Source organism: Pollachius pollachius (genome assembly GCF_949987615.1).
Source record: "Pollachius pollachius genome assembly, chromosome: 1".
NCBI lineage: Eukaryota > Metazoa > Chordata > Actinopteri > Gadiformes > Gadidae > Pollachius > Pollachius pollachius.
Window position 1 is genome coordinate 19145749 of NC_136934.1, and position 19706 is coordinate 19165454.

Here is a 19706-nt window from a genome sequence, read left to right on the forward strand (position 1 = left end):
TAGTAGTGGTGGTGGTTCAGTAGTAATATTAGTGGTGCAGCAGTAATAGTGGTGGTGGGGCAGCAGTAATAGTGGTGGTGGTTCAGTAGTAATAGTGGTGCAGCAGTAGTGGTGGTGGTTCAGTAGTAATAGTGGTGGTGGTTCAGTAGTAATAGTGGTGGTGGGGCAGCAGTAATAGTGGTGGTGGGGCAGCAGTAATAGTGGTGGTGGTTCAGTAGTAATAGTGGTGGTGGTTCAGTAGTAATAGTGGTGGTGGTTCAGCAGTAATAGTGGTGGTGGGGCAGCAGTAATAGTGGTGGTGGGGCAGTAGTAATAGTGGTGGTGGGGCAGCAGTAATAGTGGTGGTGGGGCAGTAGTAATAGTGGTGGTGGGGCAGTAGTAATAGTGGTGGTGGTTCAGTAGTAATAGTGGTGGTGGGGCAGCAGTAATAGTGGTGGTGGGGCAGTAGTAATAGTGGTGGTGGGGCAGCAGTAATAGTGGTGGTGGGGCAGTAGTAATAGTGGTGGTGGGGCAGCAGTAATAGTGGTGCAGCAGCAGTAGAGGTGGTGTGATTGGACTTTGGAAAAGGCAGAGGGGAATGGATTCTTCCTTGTTTGCCTGCACGTGATATTGTCCAAGGGCCTGGATAAGATTCACCCTTATCCTTAACGTAGCAGTTTATTAGAGGCTTAACAAATGTTGCATTCCTGGATACAATGCTGTCTATTTTTAAGTCATGGGATTTTATTTCTCTATCAGAATACCTCACTCCCGTTTGTGCTTCAAATGCATGTATGGAATGGTCATGTTTATACTTTAACCATTGTTCAAGAATTCAGCAGAAATGTGGATTTGTTCCATTGACCTTTTGGCAATGCCACTGTACCCATATATGAAGGTAATCCTGATGGCCTTTAACTCGTTTGAACTATTCAGCCAACATTATCCCCAACAACGCCTAAATAGCTGGCCTAGTCCTTAGTGAGGGGAATTTACAGCTTGATTATACTCTCTGTGACCTGATTAACTCTGTTCATCCAGGGACTAATGGTCGATGACTCAGTTGACGGCGTTTATAATAAATCAGTTGATGTTCTGAAAGTGAAACTACAAACATGCCAGGAATTCGTGGGTTTATAATGGTTCTTTATAAAAGACTACTAGATGTGCCGTACATGGAAGGTTTTCAAAGAACGTACGTATTCTGCGGCATGCATTCTGCAGACATCCAATTGATCAGATCTGTCTGGTTTCTATTGATTAAGGTCGCAATGTGCAAGATTGAACCCATCGCAGTAGGAGACTCAAAACACAAATAACAGTGTTCTGTCCAATCATCCTGGCTGTAAAGCGGTGTGAAGCAATCCAGCATAGCCCAGTGGTTTGAAGTGAAACAGAATAGCCTAGCGATGGTGTGGGAGGGAGCGTTTCAGGCGTGGCATAAGTATGATTCTTGGAAAAGGAGAGGAACAGGCTGGCCAGCATTTTTTATTTGTGGAATGTATCAGTTATAGGAAGTGATTTTGTTGATGAGATTATTTAAATCAATATTGATCAGCATTGACTGCAGAAATGTCAAGGATATTGCAAGCTAGGGGCGCTAGTTGAAATGTTACGCATTGCACATTTAAATCCATCTCTCTTAATGTGAGATTTGCAAAAAACATTTAAAATAAAGACATACAGGGTACCAACTTTTGTACACAATTTATTATCATGATTGTTATTATTTACAAACAAGGGAGATTGTAGTGTTTATTTTTGCGTATGGATTTTGAAACAGAAAACAGAAGCGAGTAGTCCAATGCACCTAGTGCTGGTGTAGGCCTTCTGTTAAAGCCGGGAGCACGGAGCATCAGAACGGATGGGGCATGAATACATCACTGAAGGTCTCTGACGGGCAAACAGCCCTCAACCTCCTGACTCAAAACATTGTTTGTCTAAACAGGAAGGAGGGCGTCATCCCAGTGTATCATCAACATTCATCAAACCTTCTGTCAAAATATGTATTATCTGAAATAGTATTTTTGCAGTCTTTGAAATACTAAATATAAAACCAGATCAAATCTTTTAAAACATGGCCGAAGACTGAAGTTTGAAGGCATTACATAAACCAGACCTAACATAGAGCCGGTAGCTTGTTAGCCCTCGGTGTGTCGTTCAGAGTGCCTCCATGAAGTGTGCAGACGCCCCCCCACACGCGTTTTACACTACGTCTCCCAGAGCGCCTTCCCCTGGTAGGAGACGCTTGGGGACCAGAGACATAGTGTTCCTGGGTTGATACACTGTCTGGCTGCAAGTCGACTACCCTGAGTAGACCGTCTTCAGTGATGGGTGAGAACCATAAACATGCAGCAGCAAAAGAGGACATGGCTGTCAGCACATTCTTTCAGTGTAAAAGCACTTGGTTAGAACAATAGATAAAGTAGACATCGGACTAAAACACGCTCACCAAACCAGGCTATGACTATGATCGCGTACGCGTACCACCTTTTCAGTTGTTTAACTTTTTTTAACAGCGGGTCAGTTGAGGTGGAATTACACAGTACTTTCAGCAGATCTCTGAGTGTCCCAGCTATACTATGTTTAGGTAATTGTTAATCACAGTAAACACCTCAGATTGACCTAAAATAGACCTAGTTCTATTTTCACATCAGCCTCCAACGACCGCCACACCAACCAATTAAAACAATAAATAAACAAGCTAAAACCAGACAAAGACAATTCAAACAAACAAAAAACCATCTGTGGGCGCACGGCAGTGCAACCATTAATGAAACACACGATCAATAATGTTAGACATCACAGAATGTTGTTGGTTTGGTTAATGGGAGTGTTTGTGTGTGTGCACCTGTGTGCACTTCCTTGTGTGTATGTATGGTGCACAGGTTTGTGTGTGTGAGATCCTACATTGAAATGTATCCTCCCACCCGTGTGCAGCAGAGCAAGAAGTAACAGATAAACGCCTACATATTTCCTGTGTCACCCCAACCCTGTGTTCCTGAGCCAAAGCAGCACAAAGCCATGCTCTGCAGACAGAGGCAGGAGAAACAGAAGTACACATACAGTCGGACAATTCATGGAATCCAAGGCGATCTCTGTATAAAGGCCTCGAATTAGAAGTCTGTCTATGCGTATGTGCATGTATGTATGTATGTATGTATGTATGTATGTATGTATGTATGTATGTATGTATGTATGTATGTATGTATGTGTGTATGTATGTGTGTATGTATGTGTGTATGTATGTGTGTATGTATGTGTGTATGTATGTGTGTATGTATGTGTGTATGTATTAGTGTATGTATTTGTGTATGTATTAGTCTATGTATTTGTGTATGTATGTGTGTATGTGACCAGGTAGAAAAGACACCATGCAAGATACAGTGATGAGGTGAAGACAGACAGACAGACGGACGGCTAGGGGAGAGGGTTTGGGGGGCAAGGTGAAGACAGACAGACAGACAGACAGACAGACAGACAGACAGACAGACAGACGGACAGACGGACAGACGGACAGACGGACAGAAGGACAGAGAGGTGAGGGTTTGGAGGGTGCAGGAGGTCGGGGGTCCACAGCAGTCCGGTCTGCGTTTCCCCCCCCCCCCCCCTCCCCAGCAAGACGTAGCCCCCAGCAGACTGCTGGGCTGGTGACTCCTCCCCCGCGGGCCTGCGGGGACATAACGGAGGGGGGGGGGTGAAGATGGATCCTGGGAGAAGGGCGACTACATATTGCACCGACTCAACGGCAGACAGCAGGACTGAAACAGGCCGTGCAGCAGTGGTTCTGATGGCTGTCAGCGCCTTGGACCCTTGGGACAGGGAGTGGAAGAAGACTGATGACCTTGGAACAGAGGCTTCAGGCTCCCTGGGGGGCCGCCCCACACGTGGCTCAGTAAACATTATGGCCGATCATGTTGACCCTCAATGTGTTTAAATACTCTGGGAACAGTGACATTGCATATACAAGTGTGGATAATGTTAAGAATAATATCAGGAATTTATGTTTTACTTAAGTGCAATCGCAGATTATTAATACAGAATCTAGGTGAACTCTGAACAAGTGAGTCTTTTGCAGAAGCTGGCCCTGACATCGGCAGGGATCTCCTTCCACCACTGCACTGCCAAAACAGAGAAGAGTTGCTACTGGGGGCAGCCTAGCGGTGAGCATCCGATAGACATAGATCAGGTTAAGGGGCCGGAATACACAGGCTACAAAGGGTTATGGGTGTCTGGTGAGCTCTTCATCTTGGTTCATATCGCCCGAGCCTGGCCTACGGCCCCCTGGGGAGAAGGGGGCCGTGAGCTGGGGCCAGACTGCTGTGATCACTCTCCCTGTGCTGAACTGACCCATGGAGCAATCATGACACACACACACACCTAAGCTCACCATTTAAAGGGGTGCGGGTCAGAAGCAGTTTGTCTTCAGGGAGAAGGAAAGGAAAACAGGCTGGAACAGAAAAGAAGAAACAACATTGAACTATATCATATCTTTATTACTTTAACCTTTATTTATACAGCTACTTCTGCATGGCTACAAGGCAAACACTTCATTTAATCAAACCTTTAATTTAAGCAATGAGCGAGCAAACATTCTCTGAGATTGGCGGCACATTCATAGTATTTTACACCGGCTACGAGCCAATCAGAATCAAGGGCCGAAACAATTAGTTTCATTATGTGCGATAAGAAGACCCTACCTTATGATCGCCCATGCAGATGCTAGGACCCAGGGTGTTGTAGACCACGCCCATGTCCCCTTCATCATCGCTCTGCAACAAACAAATGTACATCTGCTGTCAAACACTGTCATATGACGTGTTTGTGTGTGTGTGCATATGTGTGTGTACATATGTGTGTGTGTGTTTGCATTTATGCATGGGTACATATGCATACATATTAGGGGTGTAACGGTACACTGAAGTCACGGTTCGGTTCATTCCTCGGTTCAGACATCACGGTTCGGTTCGAGTTCGGTACAATGAAGGGAAAAGAAAAAACAAAAACGCAGAAGGCAATTCTTTTTTATTGTGCATGTCTCAGGTTGTACCACCTAGTGTCATACAGTCTCTCCCCTGAGCTAGCTGCAACAGCCTGAACTGTGTAATCTAAGATAAGTACCCCACATCATCTCCAGCCTCCATCCGTAACTTGCAAACAAAATAAGAATCAGAATCAGTTATAAAACGGAAAATGCAGCATGTCTTATTTATGAAAGTGCAAAGTACATATAATAATAACAAAACAGCCACTTAGGCTAGAGCCAGTCCCACAGTGAGCTTTCCACAAACGTGCCATTTTTTAGAGGCGGGTCAAGGTGGAGGGTGGGGGTGTGGCCCTGAGCAGCTTGCGGCCACCGTACTATGCGCTCGTGTTTACAGTGGATGTATCGCAATGGCGTGGCGCACACAGCTTTTGCCCGTGTTCTGTAAATATTCTAGAACACTCCGGGTGCCCCGGCGGGAGTCCTGGAGCTACATATCTTAATAATATGATATTATACATAGATATCATTATCATATAATGTATATTATCACGGCCAAAAGCTGTGTGTGCTTCCAGACGATATTATGAATCTCAAACGACTGCGTCGGGTTCTCCGACGTCACTGGTTCTTCCAATTCCACATCATTCTGAAGTACACTGAACCGCGACATGGAGGAGAAAGGGATTGTTGCCCGCGATTGTCTCCCGCCGGAGCCCCCAGGAAGCGCCGAGGCGGTGGTGCCTCGGAAGCGGGCAGCAGGGCTCCGGCGGGAGACAATCGCGGGCAACAATCCCTTTCTCCTCCATGTTGCGGTTCAATGTACTTCAGGGAGTCAAAGCCAAAGTTCCTTTCCCCCAATTCCTTCTCAACCATGGCTGAGATAACCCCCACTACGAGTCTCGTTGTGGAAATACCAGAGACATCAGAGAAGCCGACGTGTTATGCGCCATAACACCAACAGCAGAACGGTTATCCAAATGACAAAGAAGTGTACAACACTTGCGTTACAACGCTGCTATCTCTGACCGACTCACTCACTCACTCGACCTGACAAAAAACTGTAGCACGAGCCAGAAGGCGGAGCTCGGCTACCTAGAGGTCCGTGCTACCTAGGCACCAATCAGGGCTGCAGTTTAGTTGTCCCTGAAGAACTCGCGTGTCTAACATTAGTTCCGCATTACTTTAATTAATTCGCACGCCAGTTTTATTTAATTTTATACTTTGTATTCTCCGTGTAAATCCATGCACCGAACCGTGACGTCCGTACCGATTAGGTTCAATACGAAAACATGTATCGTAACACCCCTCATACATGTGGGTGCATATTATGTGTTTGCATATGTGTGTGTATGTAGATAGTATGGATGTGTGTGTGCGTGTCAAACTGACCCTGTGGAGGAGGCGCTGGGCCGAGGGGGACAGGAGGACGCGGTCGCACCAGGCGGGGCAGCGGGTGGTCATGTACTGGGTGGGCTCAGAGTAGTCCTCACTGTAGGGGTAACTGGAGAGAGAGAGAGAGAGAGAGAGAGAGAGAGAGAGAGAGAGAGAGAGAGAGAGAGAGAGAGAGAGAGAGAGAGAGAGAGAGAGAGAGAGAGAGAGAGAGAGAGAGAGAGAGAGAGAGAGAGAGAGAGAGAGATGGCGTTGAATAAGGCAGTGGGTTTTAGTGAATGAACTGCATTAAGCCCAATGTGTGATGTGATCAGAAGCTTAAAGTTTGTTTACCTTGGGGGAAATAGGATTTCCTCTTCCCTGATGACATCATGAAAGGCTGCAACCTCTTTATCATATTTAAGGAGCTGGAGTTAGGAAAATTATTGAATATTTATAAAAGTGATTATATATTTAAAACTGAATTATCCAAAATTTTGATGCATGGTTGAATATTTTATAAGAGTTCAAAGAAAGACTTATATTCATAAAAAAAATAAGACAATAACTTAGTAACTCTCTACACATAGTGTTTGTTGTAGTGAAACATGACGTAAAGCCTCAGGTGGCATTTTGGTTTTAATCTCCGACACTGGATCCCGATCCAGATAGTTGCCGGGCAACCAGCTGTGTTGCGTTGTCTTGGAGCCTTGGAGGTGGGATGAGGTAGCTAGTTGCAGGTGAAAGGTCAGGCCAGTGAACTCACCGCCTGGCCGTTGTCCTGCCTGAAGACGCTCTGGTGGAGGTAGTCAAACAGCTTGGTCTCGATGTGCAGCACCACCTGGGGACATAACACAGCTTTCTCCACCTGCTGCATTAACACCCACACTCCTTCGTCCAACAGGAACAATAGTGAACCAGATCACACGTCCAGGGAACAGAGCCCATGTTTACACTTATGAACCAGAACATCAGGGAACAGAGCCCATGTTTACACTATTGAACCAGAACATCAGGGAACAGAGCCCATGTTTACACTAGTAAACCAGAACACCAGTCAGGGAACAGAGCCCATGTTTACGCACAGGGGGGGGTCCTGGTCGTCATGGCTACCTTATGATCGTTGTCCTTCTCCTCCCAGATGATCTTTTCCACCTCGTTGCTGCCGTCCTTGGTCACGGTCTGCACGTCTGTGGCCGTGGAGAGGTCCTACTCACGTGCAGAACATGCAGACACACAACACGCACAAGACACACACAAACCCGCATACACACACACACACACACACACACAGATCTATGTGTAAGAACAGGGTTCTTACCAGGTGTTTGTGGGGGTGGGGGGGGGATAGTACCCACCTGAACCAGGCTCAGCGCGTCAAGGCGGAAGTTGAAGTCTCCGAAGAGGAAGAAGGGCAGAGGAGAACCCGCGCTGTGGGATATCCTGGAGGAAGACACCACGTTGGCTTCTGTTGTCTACCGTGTTTCAGCAATTATGATGACTCGAGCGATGATAAGGACAGCTCATCGTTGTAATTAGCGTTATATTGTTAATTGTTATTCCACATATCGACACAGCATTTTAAATATCATGTCAAAAATGAATACTGCATTTATATCTGTTGTTGCAAGTATTTGTACAGACGTATGCGCAGGTAGGGGTCAGGCCGACTGTGGGCATTGGGGTTCAAACCAGAAGCTTTGGGCAGAGAGTCAAACCCCTGTCCACTCGACCACCTGCTCTCTGTACAACTTCGCCAATGCCAGCGCCTATCCATTGACCTGGTACTCAGATTGTACTTGGGTTACTCTGACGTGACTGCCCTCCTCTCCACAGACTGCGTGCGCAGCGGTTGTGATGCTAACCTGTCGATGACATAGCGGAGGGCTGTCCTGCGGTTGTCAGAGTAGACGGAGGGGCTGGAGTTGCAGGCGATTAGGTTGGAGGCGTCGTGGAAAAGGTGGACGTTGACCAGGTCCAGACCTCTGTTGATAAAACGGCCAATGTACACATGGTGACGTGACCGACATGTGTGCATAGATAAAAATATACCTCACTTCCTCCCCTCATACACATGTAAACACACACAGACACACCTTGACATACATACATAAACTGCAATCGCACAAATCCATGCATAGTCTCATAGTGTGTGTGTATGTGTGCGTGTGCGTGTGTGTCGCCGTGGCGATGAAGGGCATGCTGGGTAGTGACTACGGAGCTTATCGCTGAGGTGCTTCTGAAGCAAAGCCAGTCAACGAAAAAAAACACATTAGTCTTGTGTGGGCAGCTTTCAGCCCCTTTCTCTCGGTGTCACCAGAAGACAATTAATGGGCCTTTAAGCGACGAGCTCCGTCCGTGAAACAACCCCCACTTGAAGACACTGAGCAAATAGCAACAACGCACTGGCAAAACACAAGCGCTGTTTGCTGGAGCGGCCTTAGTTCCCGTCCCTACAGCAACTGTGTGTGACCGGCTAAACCTCCGAACGAAAACGTAGGAGCTCTAATCCACGTTCATTGTTGTGCGGACCATTGAGCTGTGGCTGGGTATAAACTTACAGACACAATGACCTGGGTTTGGTTTTCACATCTCCTTTCTGCAATCATTTGGAATTGCACCGACTTTAAGTCAGCTTGGATACGAATGCTTAAATCTGAACCAACGTAGTTTTGAATTACAATTTGAATTACGCAGCTTCTAGGTTAGGAATATTTGGAGCTCCTCATTGGGTGGAGGGGAGGAAGAGACCCAACCCACTAGACCAGGGGGAGACACTTCCTAATGTGGGGATGAGCAGCAGAAGGCAGGAGGATACGTACTGGTTGTGTATGAGCCAGCGAGTCCTCATGAATCCCTTCCTCGACCACTTGAACTGTGAGGGACACACAGACACACACCGATTAAAGGAACACACAAAACAGCAGGGAGCAGGCTGCTGGTGATTATTGATTCCTCCACATCATTTGTCCCATCTCCCTGTCAGCGCAGAGTGGACCTCCTCCACTGTCCCTCCTTCATCCCCTGGGCACCCCCCCCCACACACACACACACACACACACACACACACACACACACACACACACACACACACACACACACACACACACACACACACACACACACACACACACACACACACACACACACACACACACCAGGACACCAGGACACCATTCGCATGCATCCCCTGCAGCCATGCAGATGCATACTCACATCAGGCCAGAAGTTCTTGGGGAACTTCTCCTTCTCCACCGTGGCCACGCCGTCCAGGGAGCCCACAAACTTGTTCTGTCCCGACACCGCCTTGAAATCCTTCACTGATAGAGGCCCGGAGAGACCGTACAGAGAGAGAGAGACAGAGAGATACAGAAAGACACAGAGAGGGAGCAGTACCGAGAAACACAGAGAGACACAGAGGAAGACACACAGAGACACAGAGGAACACAGAGAGAGAGAGAGAGAGACAGGAAGACAGAGAGACAAAAAGACAGAGAGAGACGTACGGAGACACACAGAGGAAGACAGAGAGAGAGAGACAGACATAACACGATAGAGAGGGGATTAAGAGACAAAGAAAATGAGAGGAATGGAGAGAGAGAGAGACAGATAGTTATAAAGGGGAGAAGAGAGACATAGAGAGGGAGATAGAGAGGAACCGAGGTGAGCGAGAGGTTGAGAGAGAGGGAAAAGAGAGAATAGGAAGTACAGAAAGAGAAAAGAGAAAGGGAGAGAGGAAAGAGTTGAAGAGAGACAGAGGGAGAGAGACACACACACACAAATAGATATAGAGTGAGTGAAAGAGTGAGTGAGAGAGAGAGTCATGAAGGGTAAAGAGTGGGAAAACATGCAAACAGCAATCAATAAACTGGTGTTAACCTCATCAGAGCGGTGTACAGCAGCCCAGGATCTATAAGCCGCCATTAGAGGGAGGCTATGGGGAGAGAGGCTCCGGCGGACAGGGAGAGAGAGGGAGAGCCTGCCAGGGCCTGGGATGTTTATGGTCCTTCCATGAGGTCTTCCAAAGGGGCTTTTTCAACCCCTAACGTGACTGGACTGTGCATCAGGGAAGAGAGGAGCTGCTGCCTCCCCCCCCCAAAAACACACACACACACGACTGGCAATCATTTCAATTTCTATAGAATATGCTCCCCTGAGTGGAATATGTGTAATTATATGCAGGGAAGGTGTGTCTGTTCCTCTCTGAATTAGAATGATGATCTTGCATTCACGAGGGAGGGACACTTTGCTTGATTTATCATTTCCTCTCTAGTAAGAAAAATACAAATACAAATACAAATACAAGCAGCAATATAAATAATAATCACCATAATAATACTGATAATACACATCACAATTAGCATTATCATATTATTAAAATATTATTATCTAAAAGGTCAAATAATTGTCAGTTTTAATTAGATTGTGGTCATAGCTATTATTACTATCATTATTATAATTATGATTATTAATTAATCAAAAGTGCATCCCTACTGCGTTGCATGGACAGACGTGTACCTACCAGCGAAGTCGTACTGGTAGACGTCCTTCAGAGATGTGTGAATGAAGTACATGCTGCCCAGCGCCTGTGAGGAACACACCACTGCTTCGTCAGCTGGACTCAAACAGCCAATCAGAGCACTGCTCTCACCACGCCATCTAGACAGTTTAACAGGCTTTAACAACAGGCCGTTTGAAGGGTTTCTCCTCAGACACTGGGGACAGACGATGAGCATGGCGCTATGGAGTTAAACATGTCCTGGAGCAGAGTTCCTGCAGAGCAAGGGAGGTTGATTCCATTTGGGGCGGCATGTGGCTCAGGAGGTAGAGTAGGGTTGGCCGGTAAACGGAAGGTTGCTAGTCTGATCCTCGGCTCCACCTAGAGTGCAGAGGTTTCCCTGATTCACCCTCCCTCTAACTTCTCCAGACGAGCTGGCTGTCGACTTGCATTGTTGACACCGCCGTTGGTGTGTGAATGTGTGCATGAATGGGTGAATGCTAAGCAATATTGTGAAGCGCGTTGATTGGCCACTGGTTAGAACAGCGCTATATAAATGCAGCCGATGTACCATTTGACCATTTGACTCCAGTTTCCTTGCTCAGAGCTTCTCATTGAAACGTTTCAACCAAAGAAGAGAATACAGGAGCAGTTGTTTGGCGGCCCACTCCCAAATGAACCCAGCATGCCCCCGGACATAAATGACAGTTAATAGAGACGTATAGTGTGTACTCACTCTCACAGACACACACACACACTCACTTTGGCACCCAATCATCGTTGACGTGGCCCTGACAATTTTTTTAATGTACTAACTGCCCGCTCCAGTGATCTGATTAATCACAGGCTCAGAGATCAATAGAAACAGAAAATTAAAACTATTTGAAACGTATTAAGCAGCAGGAGCCCTGCTGTCCGTCCGCGGGAACGAGGGGCCGAAGAGAAATCTTCCAGGGGCCCAGAGGGTGTGACGGAGCCCCCCCCCCAAACGCCTCCACACACACACACACACACACACACACACACACACACACACACTGGTCCCTGAAGAGACCATTAGTCTTGGCTGCCAGAGCACCATCATTATCTGATGGAAGGGGTCTTGATGTTAGTGACTTAACTTATCCTACAAAGAAAAGCTCCAGAAGAGGTTGAGAGGTTGAAACCTGTGTTCTCTGTATTCATGCCCTTCTACTTCAATTACAGGTATATCTTTATGGTATAGACGAAACACCCTTCAGATTTAAACGCCATAGAAAACAATGTGTTGCTGATTTCATTGCTCCTTTGAAAGACCTTCAGCTGCTGTACGTGACACATGAGCGCGTGCAATACTGAAATACTAATAATACGTGTTTATTTATCATCAGCCAAATCCATCACAGCTGGACATGAACTGAACCATCGGGACTGTTGGTGTGTTTTCCTTGGTATAGGCACTAGTTACCACCCCCCCCCCGACACACACACAGTAAAGACCGCCCCCCCTACACACACACACACACACACACACACACATACACTGTCCTCCACAGACTGTGCTACACTTATCTTCATCCATCAGGTTTGTGCACAGTTTAATAATAAAATATTGACTTAAAAGCGATTATTTATCAAAACATCATTTGTACTTGGGAATGCATGCAAGTCCCCCCCCACCCCCTCCCCGTCCCTCTAAACTCTCTGCAGGCCCGTGACTGATGATGCTCAGCCAAAACAAACAAATTGAAAATCAATGCAGCTGGCATGGACAAAATTAGACAGCGGCTGGGAGGGGGTGGTGGTGGTGGTGGTGGTGGTTGGGTTGAGTCAGGTGGAATGGGTAGGTGGGGTGATGGTGGAGTGGGGGGGGGTTGGTTGTGTTGGGATGAGGTCGTGTGTGGTGGGATGAAGTGGGGTGATTGGGTGGTGGGCTGGGGTACGGGTGCATCTCGGATGGCGGAGGGGGGTACCCTTATGGGGCAAAAGGGTGCAGGGAGAGAGCCCCCCCCCACAGACCCCCTCCCCTGAGTTGTATTCATTGTGTACAAATAGCCTGGATCAACCGTTTTAATCTGGGGGTTAAATGTATTGACTGTTCTGCCAGCCCCTCCCCTCAGCAAAACCATCACACCTGGCCCTGTGAGTCCCCCCCACCCCTAAACCCCCACCCCACTGCTGTTCCGTGCAGGGGCCCCACCGCTGACCCCTACTGTCAGGACCCGGGCGTGGCGGGCGTCACCTGGAGGAGACAGGGTTAATAGTTTAAAACACACTGAGCCGCTGTCCCGCCTCCATCCCACTGTCCCCCTCTCCCCACTGTCCCCCTCTCCCCACTGTCCCCCCATCACCCCACTGTCCCCCTCTCCCCACTGTCCCCCCCTCTCCCCACTGTCCCCCTCTCCCCACTGTCCCCCTCTCCCCACTGTCCCCCCCTCTCCCCACTGTCCCCCTCTCCCCACTGTCCCCCCCTCTCCCCACTGTCCCCCCCTCTACCCACTGTCCCCCCCTCTCCCCACTGTCCCCCTCTCCCCACTGTCCCCCCATCACCCCACTGTCCCCCCATCACCCCACTGTCCCCCTCTCCCCACTGTCCCCCATCACCCCACTGTCCCCCTCTCCCCACTGTCCCCCCATCACCCCACTGTCCCCCTCTCCCCACTGTCCCCCCATCACCCCACTGTCCCCCCATCACCCCACTGTCCCCCTCTCCCCACTGTCCCCCTCTCCCCACTGTCCCCATCACCCCACTGTCCCCCCATCACCCCACTGTCCCCCTCCCCCCCTCCATCCCACTGTCCCCCCATCACCCCACTGTCCCCCTCTCCCCACTGTCCCCCTCTCCCCACTGTCCCCCCATCACCCCACTGTCCCCCCATCACCCCACTGTCCCCCTCTCCCCACTGTCCCCCATCACCCCACTGTCCCCCTCTCCCCACTGTCCCCCCATCACCCCACTGTCCCCCTCTCCCCACTGTCCCCCCATCACCCCACTGTCCCCCCATCACCCCACTGTCCCCCTCTCCCCACTGTCCCCCTCTCCCCACTGTCCCCATCACCCCACTGTCCCCCCATCACCCCACTGTCCCCCTCCCCCCCTCCATCCCACTGTCCCCCCATCACCCCACTGTCCCCCTCTCCCCACTGTCCCCCCATCACCCCACTGTGCCCCTTTCCCCCCATCCATCCCACTGTCCCCCCCATCCCACACACCCTTCCCCCCACTGTCCCCTTCATCCAACTGTCCCCCCTTCACCCCACTGTCCTCCACCCACCTCCAGCCACTAGGGGATGCTGCAGAGACTACAAGAACCACATGTGGCCTACCTCCTCAACCCCAGAAAGGTTTTAATCCAGTTGGACACGAAAACACAACCGGTGAAGGAAACAAATAGATCACAGAATTATTCCACAAATGATCACACACAAAGTGTTCGCCCCACCAATGTGTGGATTGGTGGGGCTTTGGGGAGAGCAGCGCTGATGGTTTCCATGACATACCGGGGAAATACGAGAGTGCAGGGCAGCATGATGTGTTGGCCAGCTGTCTAATGGAGGGTGTAGCATCGCGGCTACACAATGTTACGACAACGGCCTTTTAATGAAGGCTTAGTGTGACTGATGAGAGCCGCGTGCCAGCCGGCTCTGAACGTAACGCACTTTAATGATCTCACTTTTGTCTGCGCCCCTACGCCACCTTCCGATAGCCAATAGCGTGATGGGGTGTAATTGCCGTAACAACGCACTGTATCACCAATCACAGGGATGGATGTGTCCAGCGTGGAGCCTGGGGTTTGACCGTGAGTCTGAGCAGACCCTGTCTCTGCACTGGATTTAGATAATAAAGTTATTTCTAAAACACCAGAATTCATAAAACGGAACGATTAATAGCCTTGAAACAATGGGCTGACTAATCAATTAGCTGATCAACAGAAGATGAATCGATTATCATTTTAGTATCGATTGACGTTAGAGTGAAGAAAAAATAACAACAATTTGTTGATGATAGCTTGAAAATAATTATTAATGGGTTGCGTTCTCCTTTTCAGATTGTTTGTCGGAATTATTTTAATAAGCTACATTTAATTTCATTATAGTTCTCCTAACCTTCAAATTATTTAAAGTGCTTCATGAATAAGATTTAGTATTATAACTACAACAAGGATAGGTTGACATGAACGTCTGTTTCTAGAAAGGGTTCTGAAGGGAGAGTGTAGATGCCCCGGCTGTAATGGCGCATATGTTGAGGATGCTGCCATCTAGCGGAGAAACGTTTTTACTAAAACTGAATTTCTCGAAACAGGATTGTGCGTGTTGGAAAACAGCTTTCTTCACTCAAGAAAAAGCAATACTCATAAGTAAAATATAGAAACATAAATATATTAACATTTAATCAAAAAATAGCCATGGGATAAAAAATATATACATAAAAAGGACTTTGATAATTTAAGGATATTTTCATCACATTCAATTTCTAAGTCAGACAAAAATAGTTAAACAATAAAAGCCACACTGAAACATGTTGGAAAAATCTTTCTTTTGTTTGGTATTTCCTCAAGTGGAAGAACTGGCTGACCCAAGTGAGCAGACAGGGAAACATGATTACAGTAATATAAGATGAGAATGACAATGAAGAAATACCCCTCAAATGTCACAAAAGTATTTTCCTAAGACATCCAACTCAAGCGAAGTATCTCTGGTTCTCACCGTAAATCTGTCCTCCGCTTTGAACTGGTTGTCCACGTAGATGCAGGACCTGTCGTACGTCTTCATCTCCCCGCTGGACTCGATGCCCCTGCAGCAGAAACACTCCTATAGCCTTTACTGTAGTAGTACCTCTGATGATACTCTGATGTTCTTAGTTTTACTTGGTGAACGTTTTCACCAAGCACACTTTTTTTTTTTAGTTTGGATCAAAGCTTCTGCTACAAAAGATTAACAAATAAACCTCTGTTACATGTTAATAAATAGATTCTTATTAGTAGTGTTACCATTAATAATTGAATATGTTACACTACTAACTTTAGTTTAATAAGTATTCAATAAAGAGCTAGACTAGAGAGCATTTGACGGCTGAGAGGTGATGACCTTTGCACCACACATACACACACCAAAGCCCACCTAAAGAAGTTCTCAGCATGGCCCATGTTGAGCATATAGTCCTTCCCCCCCACCTCCTGGAAGTGCAGGGCAATAAACTGGGGCTTGTGTCTCTGGATGGTCTGTTGAGAGAGAGAGCGAGAGAGAGAGAGAGAGAGAGAGAGAGAGAGAGAGAGAGAGAGAGAGAGAGAGAGAGAGAGAGAGAGAGAGAGAGAGAGAGAGAGAGAGAGAGAGAGAGAGAGAGAGAGAGAGAGAGAGAGAGACGCATGCATAGGGTCAACACAGTTTATTACAGTGAGAGGTAAACTTATCCATTTGAGGTCATAGGAAGAAAAAAGAAAAAAAGAAAATATTTCCACTGCGATGGCCAAGGCTGTGGCCTTATTTGGGCGGTAAGGGGAAAGTCTCACGAGAGTCTTCCATGAGAGAAGTTGTGCTAATTTATGATTTTATTTATTCATTTGTCTTCTCCTGGGTCCAACTTTTACCAATCATGGCAATCCCAAAACTGAGCCGAGAACAACCTACAAAAACACACGTTGTGTTTCTACTCTGGATGACAAGCAGACTTCCTATCTTTCTACAGCCGCTGCAGTGATTTATGACACCAGACTCACCGCATAGAACTCCTGCAGCCATCCACTCTGAATCTCGCCCACCTGTGAAGAGAACAAAACCAATCACTTCTCCAGCTCGAGGGTGTGAGCCATGGGCCTCTGCAGACCCTGACACACACACACAGACCAAGACACACACAGACCTGGACACACACACACACATACACACACACAGGGAGCAGTACGGAGGGACAGCTCCGGTTGATCTAGAGCCAAAACGTTGACAAACGTTGACGTCCACGGGTAACGCTGCCCAGACAGCAATACGAGGCAGAGAGGAAAAACTATGCTCAATTAATCGTTTTCTGTTTACTTTTTGTGAGCTAAAGTTAATTTTTACCAGGTCGTTTTTCCTACAAGGCCCCAGTAACCAACCCCGTCCTCTTTCTGAAGCCAACCGTGTACATGTAATATCTTATGTAATATCTTGAATAATATAAACTGTGTGCCAACTGCTCTCCAGACACGCACACTCTAGGCCTTTTCTTCTTGTATGAGTCGTTGTTTGATTGTTTGTGTCTGTCCGTGTGTGTCTGTGTGTGTGTGTGTGTGTGTGTGTGTGTGTGTGTGTGTGTGTGTACGTGTGTGTGTTTCTGTGTGTGTTTGTGTGTGTCTGTGTGTGTGTAGGTGTGTGTGTCTGTGTGTTTGTGTGTGTATGTGTGTGTGTGTGTCTTCGATGTGTCTGTACATGCCCTTCTCAAGTAGCCAACGAGAGTTCGGACCCTCCTCCTGTGCTCTTTGGACAGGTGTGTTTTAATGTGGACAATAGGAAGATAAAACATGCATGAGTATAACAGCAAATCCTCACAGCGTACGTCAGACCCAAGCCCTTCACCCATCACAACAGCATCTCCTTTTTTAATAACGCTTTAATCCAGCAGGACTGGATTAAACAACACAATACAAAAAGGGCCAAATCAGTGTTAGTGTAGCGCTGGTGGCTAGAGTTCCACTCCCCCCTGCCCAAAGGTAACCGACTCAGTTTGATTCCCAAAGGTTTGGGATAACAACCGTCACTGAACTCACTGGGCATTGCTTTCCTGCAACAGCGACTACTCCACGAGTAAAAGGTCAATGGAAGTGGCTTGTATTATGGGATGCAAAGGTGAACCAAAACAAATGTGAGGTAATTATGAAAACAACCTTCAACTCAACCAAAAGAGAGGAGTAGTGGTGGCATTTGAATGTCCTGACCTCTCTGGGGGGGGGGCACCAGGTGAACCTGTGCCATGCTCTGCAGCACATTTGCATCCTGTATTTGCATGGCATCACAGAGAGGAGAGTACAACCATGAGCAAGTCTCCAGGGCCACAGATAGCTATTTATTTACAGAGCAGAACCCAATCTGCTCGGGTCCAGACAGGAGCTGATCAGACAACGTTTTTCATGACCATCAGTTTGAATGGAAACACGCTGCATGATAGCAAAGGGCATAGTCTGTCTGCTGGTTTTAGCATAGTGCCAACATTCAGAAGGACAGCTTATCAAAAAGGTTATTTTATGGTTTACTCAAGGGGAAATGTGGATATGCCCAACTTCCGTCCGAGACATAATGACACAAGAGCTCTTCTGTGGTAGAAGCCAGCGACACCAAGTGAAAGATCTGCTTGACTAGCATTAGGACATACATTTTCTTGGTAATGACCATTTCAATGGTATATTCATGCTGCATAAAGTTGCTATATGCTAACTATATGTCCACACATCTGGACTTGAGTAATGCAGTGAGTCTTTATCGGGAACATCACTGGGGAACACCACTACACAGTTCACTGGAATACAGTGCAGCACACTGGACTACTGTCTGCTCAAGTTCCTGGGCTTATCCTGAAAGCTGGGTAAATGTTTACACAAATCTGTGTGTGTGTGTGTGTGTGTGTGTGTGTGTGTGTGTGTGTGTGTGTGTGTGTGTGTGTGTGTGTGTGTGTGTGTGTGTGTGTGTGTGTCTGTGTGTGTGCGCGTGTGCATGTGTCTGTGGAAAAGATTTGGTGTCCCTACGGACATCATCTTTCTGTTTACAAAGTTTTCCCACAATGGGATCTAACATGTTTTAGTTTGGTCTGAGATAGGCCACCGGAAACATGGAGCTCAGCCAAATTTCCATGAGTGTATCCCCCCCATCACACACACACACACACACACATACACACAAACACCAATGACAAATGGGCCCCAACATGTTATGACAGGCTTGTTTTTGCCATAAATAAAACAACACACAAAGCTGGATGAAGAGAGCAAATCACGTCTACCACGATAAGGGTTGGAATGCGACATACTTGAGACAGAGACACACCAACAGTGATGTGTACCTTCCCTGGTTAGATGCAGAGATCACTTTGATCAGTGTTTCGTGAGTACAGGCACCAGGCTGTGTTCTTACACAGGAAGGACGGGCTGTGACGAGGTTGTGAACCAGAAGGAGCTATTATGATGGTGACAGAAAATAATTCAGAATATCGAGTGTTTGGTTCTTGAAAAGATAACACTTATTATTGGATTCCTCATTCCTCCGATTAGAAGGATGTATGTCAAAGTGCAGTCAAAAACATGATAAAGCGTAAGGGGTACTTTCCAAACGCAAACATGTTGTGTAAGTGGGACCAACAGTTCATATGGAAACAAGTACTCAATAAAACTACAGCAAAAACACAAGTCGAGTTGTCTTCCTCAATACTTACATTATCAAACAGTGAGCCCACATTGGCGGTGATCAGCAGCACATCAGTGTGCGTCTCCATGGTGCACAACCCCGACCTGCAGAAACACTCCACAGAACTCCGAGGCGATCAACGACGGGTGCAGACCTTCTCTTCAGACCTCAGGAAGACCGTAAGGACCTCACTTCAAACTAGAATCGCGAAAAACGATAAATGCATATCTCTGGAGGAAGGCGTCTGACTTTCTTTCCCAACTAGTGGTCGTCTGCTGATGGCGGGCTGTCGCTTCACGGTGTGGTTGTAGAGCGCTGAAGCGGCATTCGTCTCCATCGTCGGTCAAGAAGTAGCCGAGTAGGCGGGGATTTGGGTCTTCATGGCGGTTAATTGGCCTACAGGGACTTAGCGGACTTAAAGGCTGGACGGGGCATCTGCTGTTGCGCTGCCAGACGCTGACTGGAGCGACGCGGTGATCCTCGCGGCGCGGCGGGGAGCGCTTAAAGGCCCCGCCCACACGGAGA

General features: G+C 47.6%; 1 protein-coding gene across 1 annotated transcript; it reads right to left on the minus strand.

Moving 5' to 3' along the window:
* Positions 1-1690: 1690 nt before the first annotated feature.
* Positions 1691-19636, minus strand: inpp5l (inositol polyphosphate-5-phosphatase L). Its single transcript, XM_079735647.1, has 16 exons — positions 19210-19636; positions 16529-16570; positions 15933-16033; positions 15519-15606; positions 10857-10920; positions 9551-9654; positions 9157-9209; positions 8200-8319; positions 7693-7777; positions 7448-7543; positions 7101-7175; positions 6689-6762; positions 6356-6467; positions 4680-4751; positions 4370-4429; positions 1691-3649 (listed from the first exon to the last, which is right to left on the minus strand). Exons 1-15 carry the CDS (start codon positions 19267-19269, stop codon positions 4388-4390), a joined length of 1188 nt encoding a protein of 395 aa, XP_079591773.1. The 5' UTR covers positions 19270-19636; the 3' UTR covers positions 1691-3649; positions 4370-4387.
* Positions 19637-19706: the final 70 nt, after the last annotated feature.

What these genes read in the sequence shown, in the direction of transcription:
- inpp5l (XM_079735647.1), bottom strand. Translation starts at nt 19,269, where the DNA reads ATGGAGACGCACACTGATGTGCTGCTGATCACCGCCAATGTGGGCTCA. An exon ending in GGCTGCAGGAGTTCTATGCG is followed by an intron (nt 16,034 to 16,528) that starts GTGAGTCTGGTG and finishes CTCTCTCAACAG; the next exon opens with ACCATCCAGAGACACAAGCC. An exon ending in CTACCAGTACGACTTCGCTG is followed by an intron (nt 9,655 to 10,856) that starts GTAGGTACACGT and finishes GGCCTCTATCAG; the next exon opens with TGAAGGATTTCAAGGCGGTG.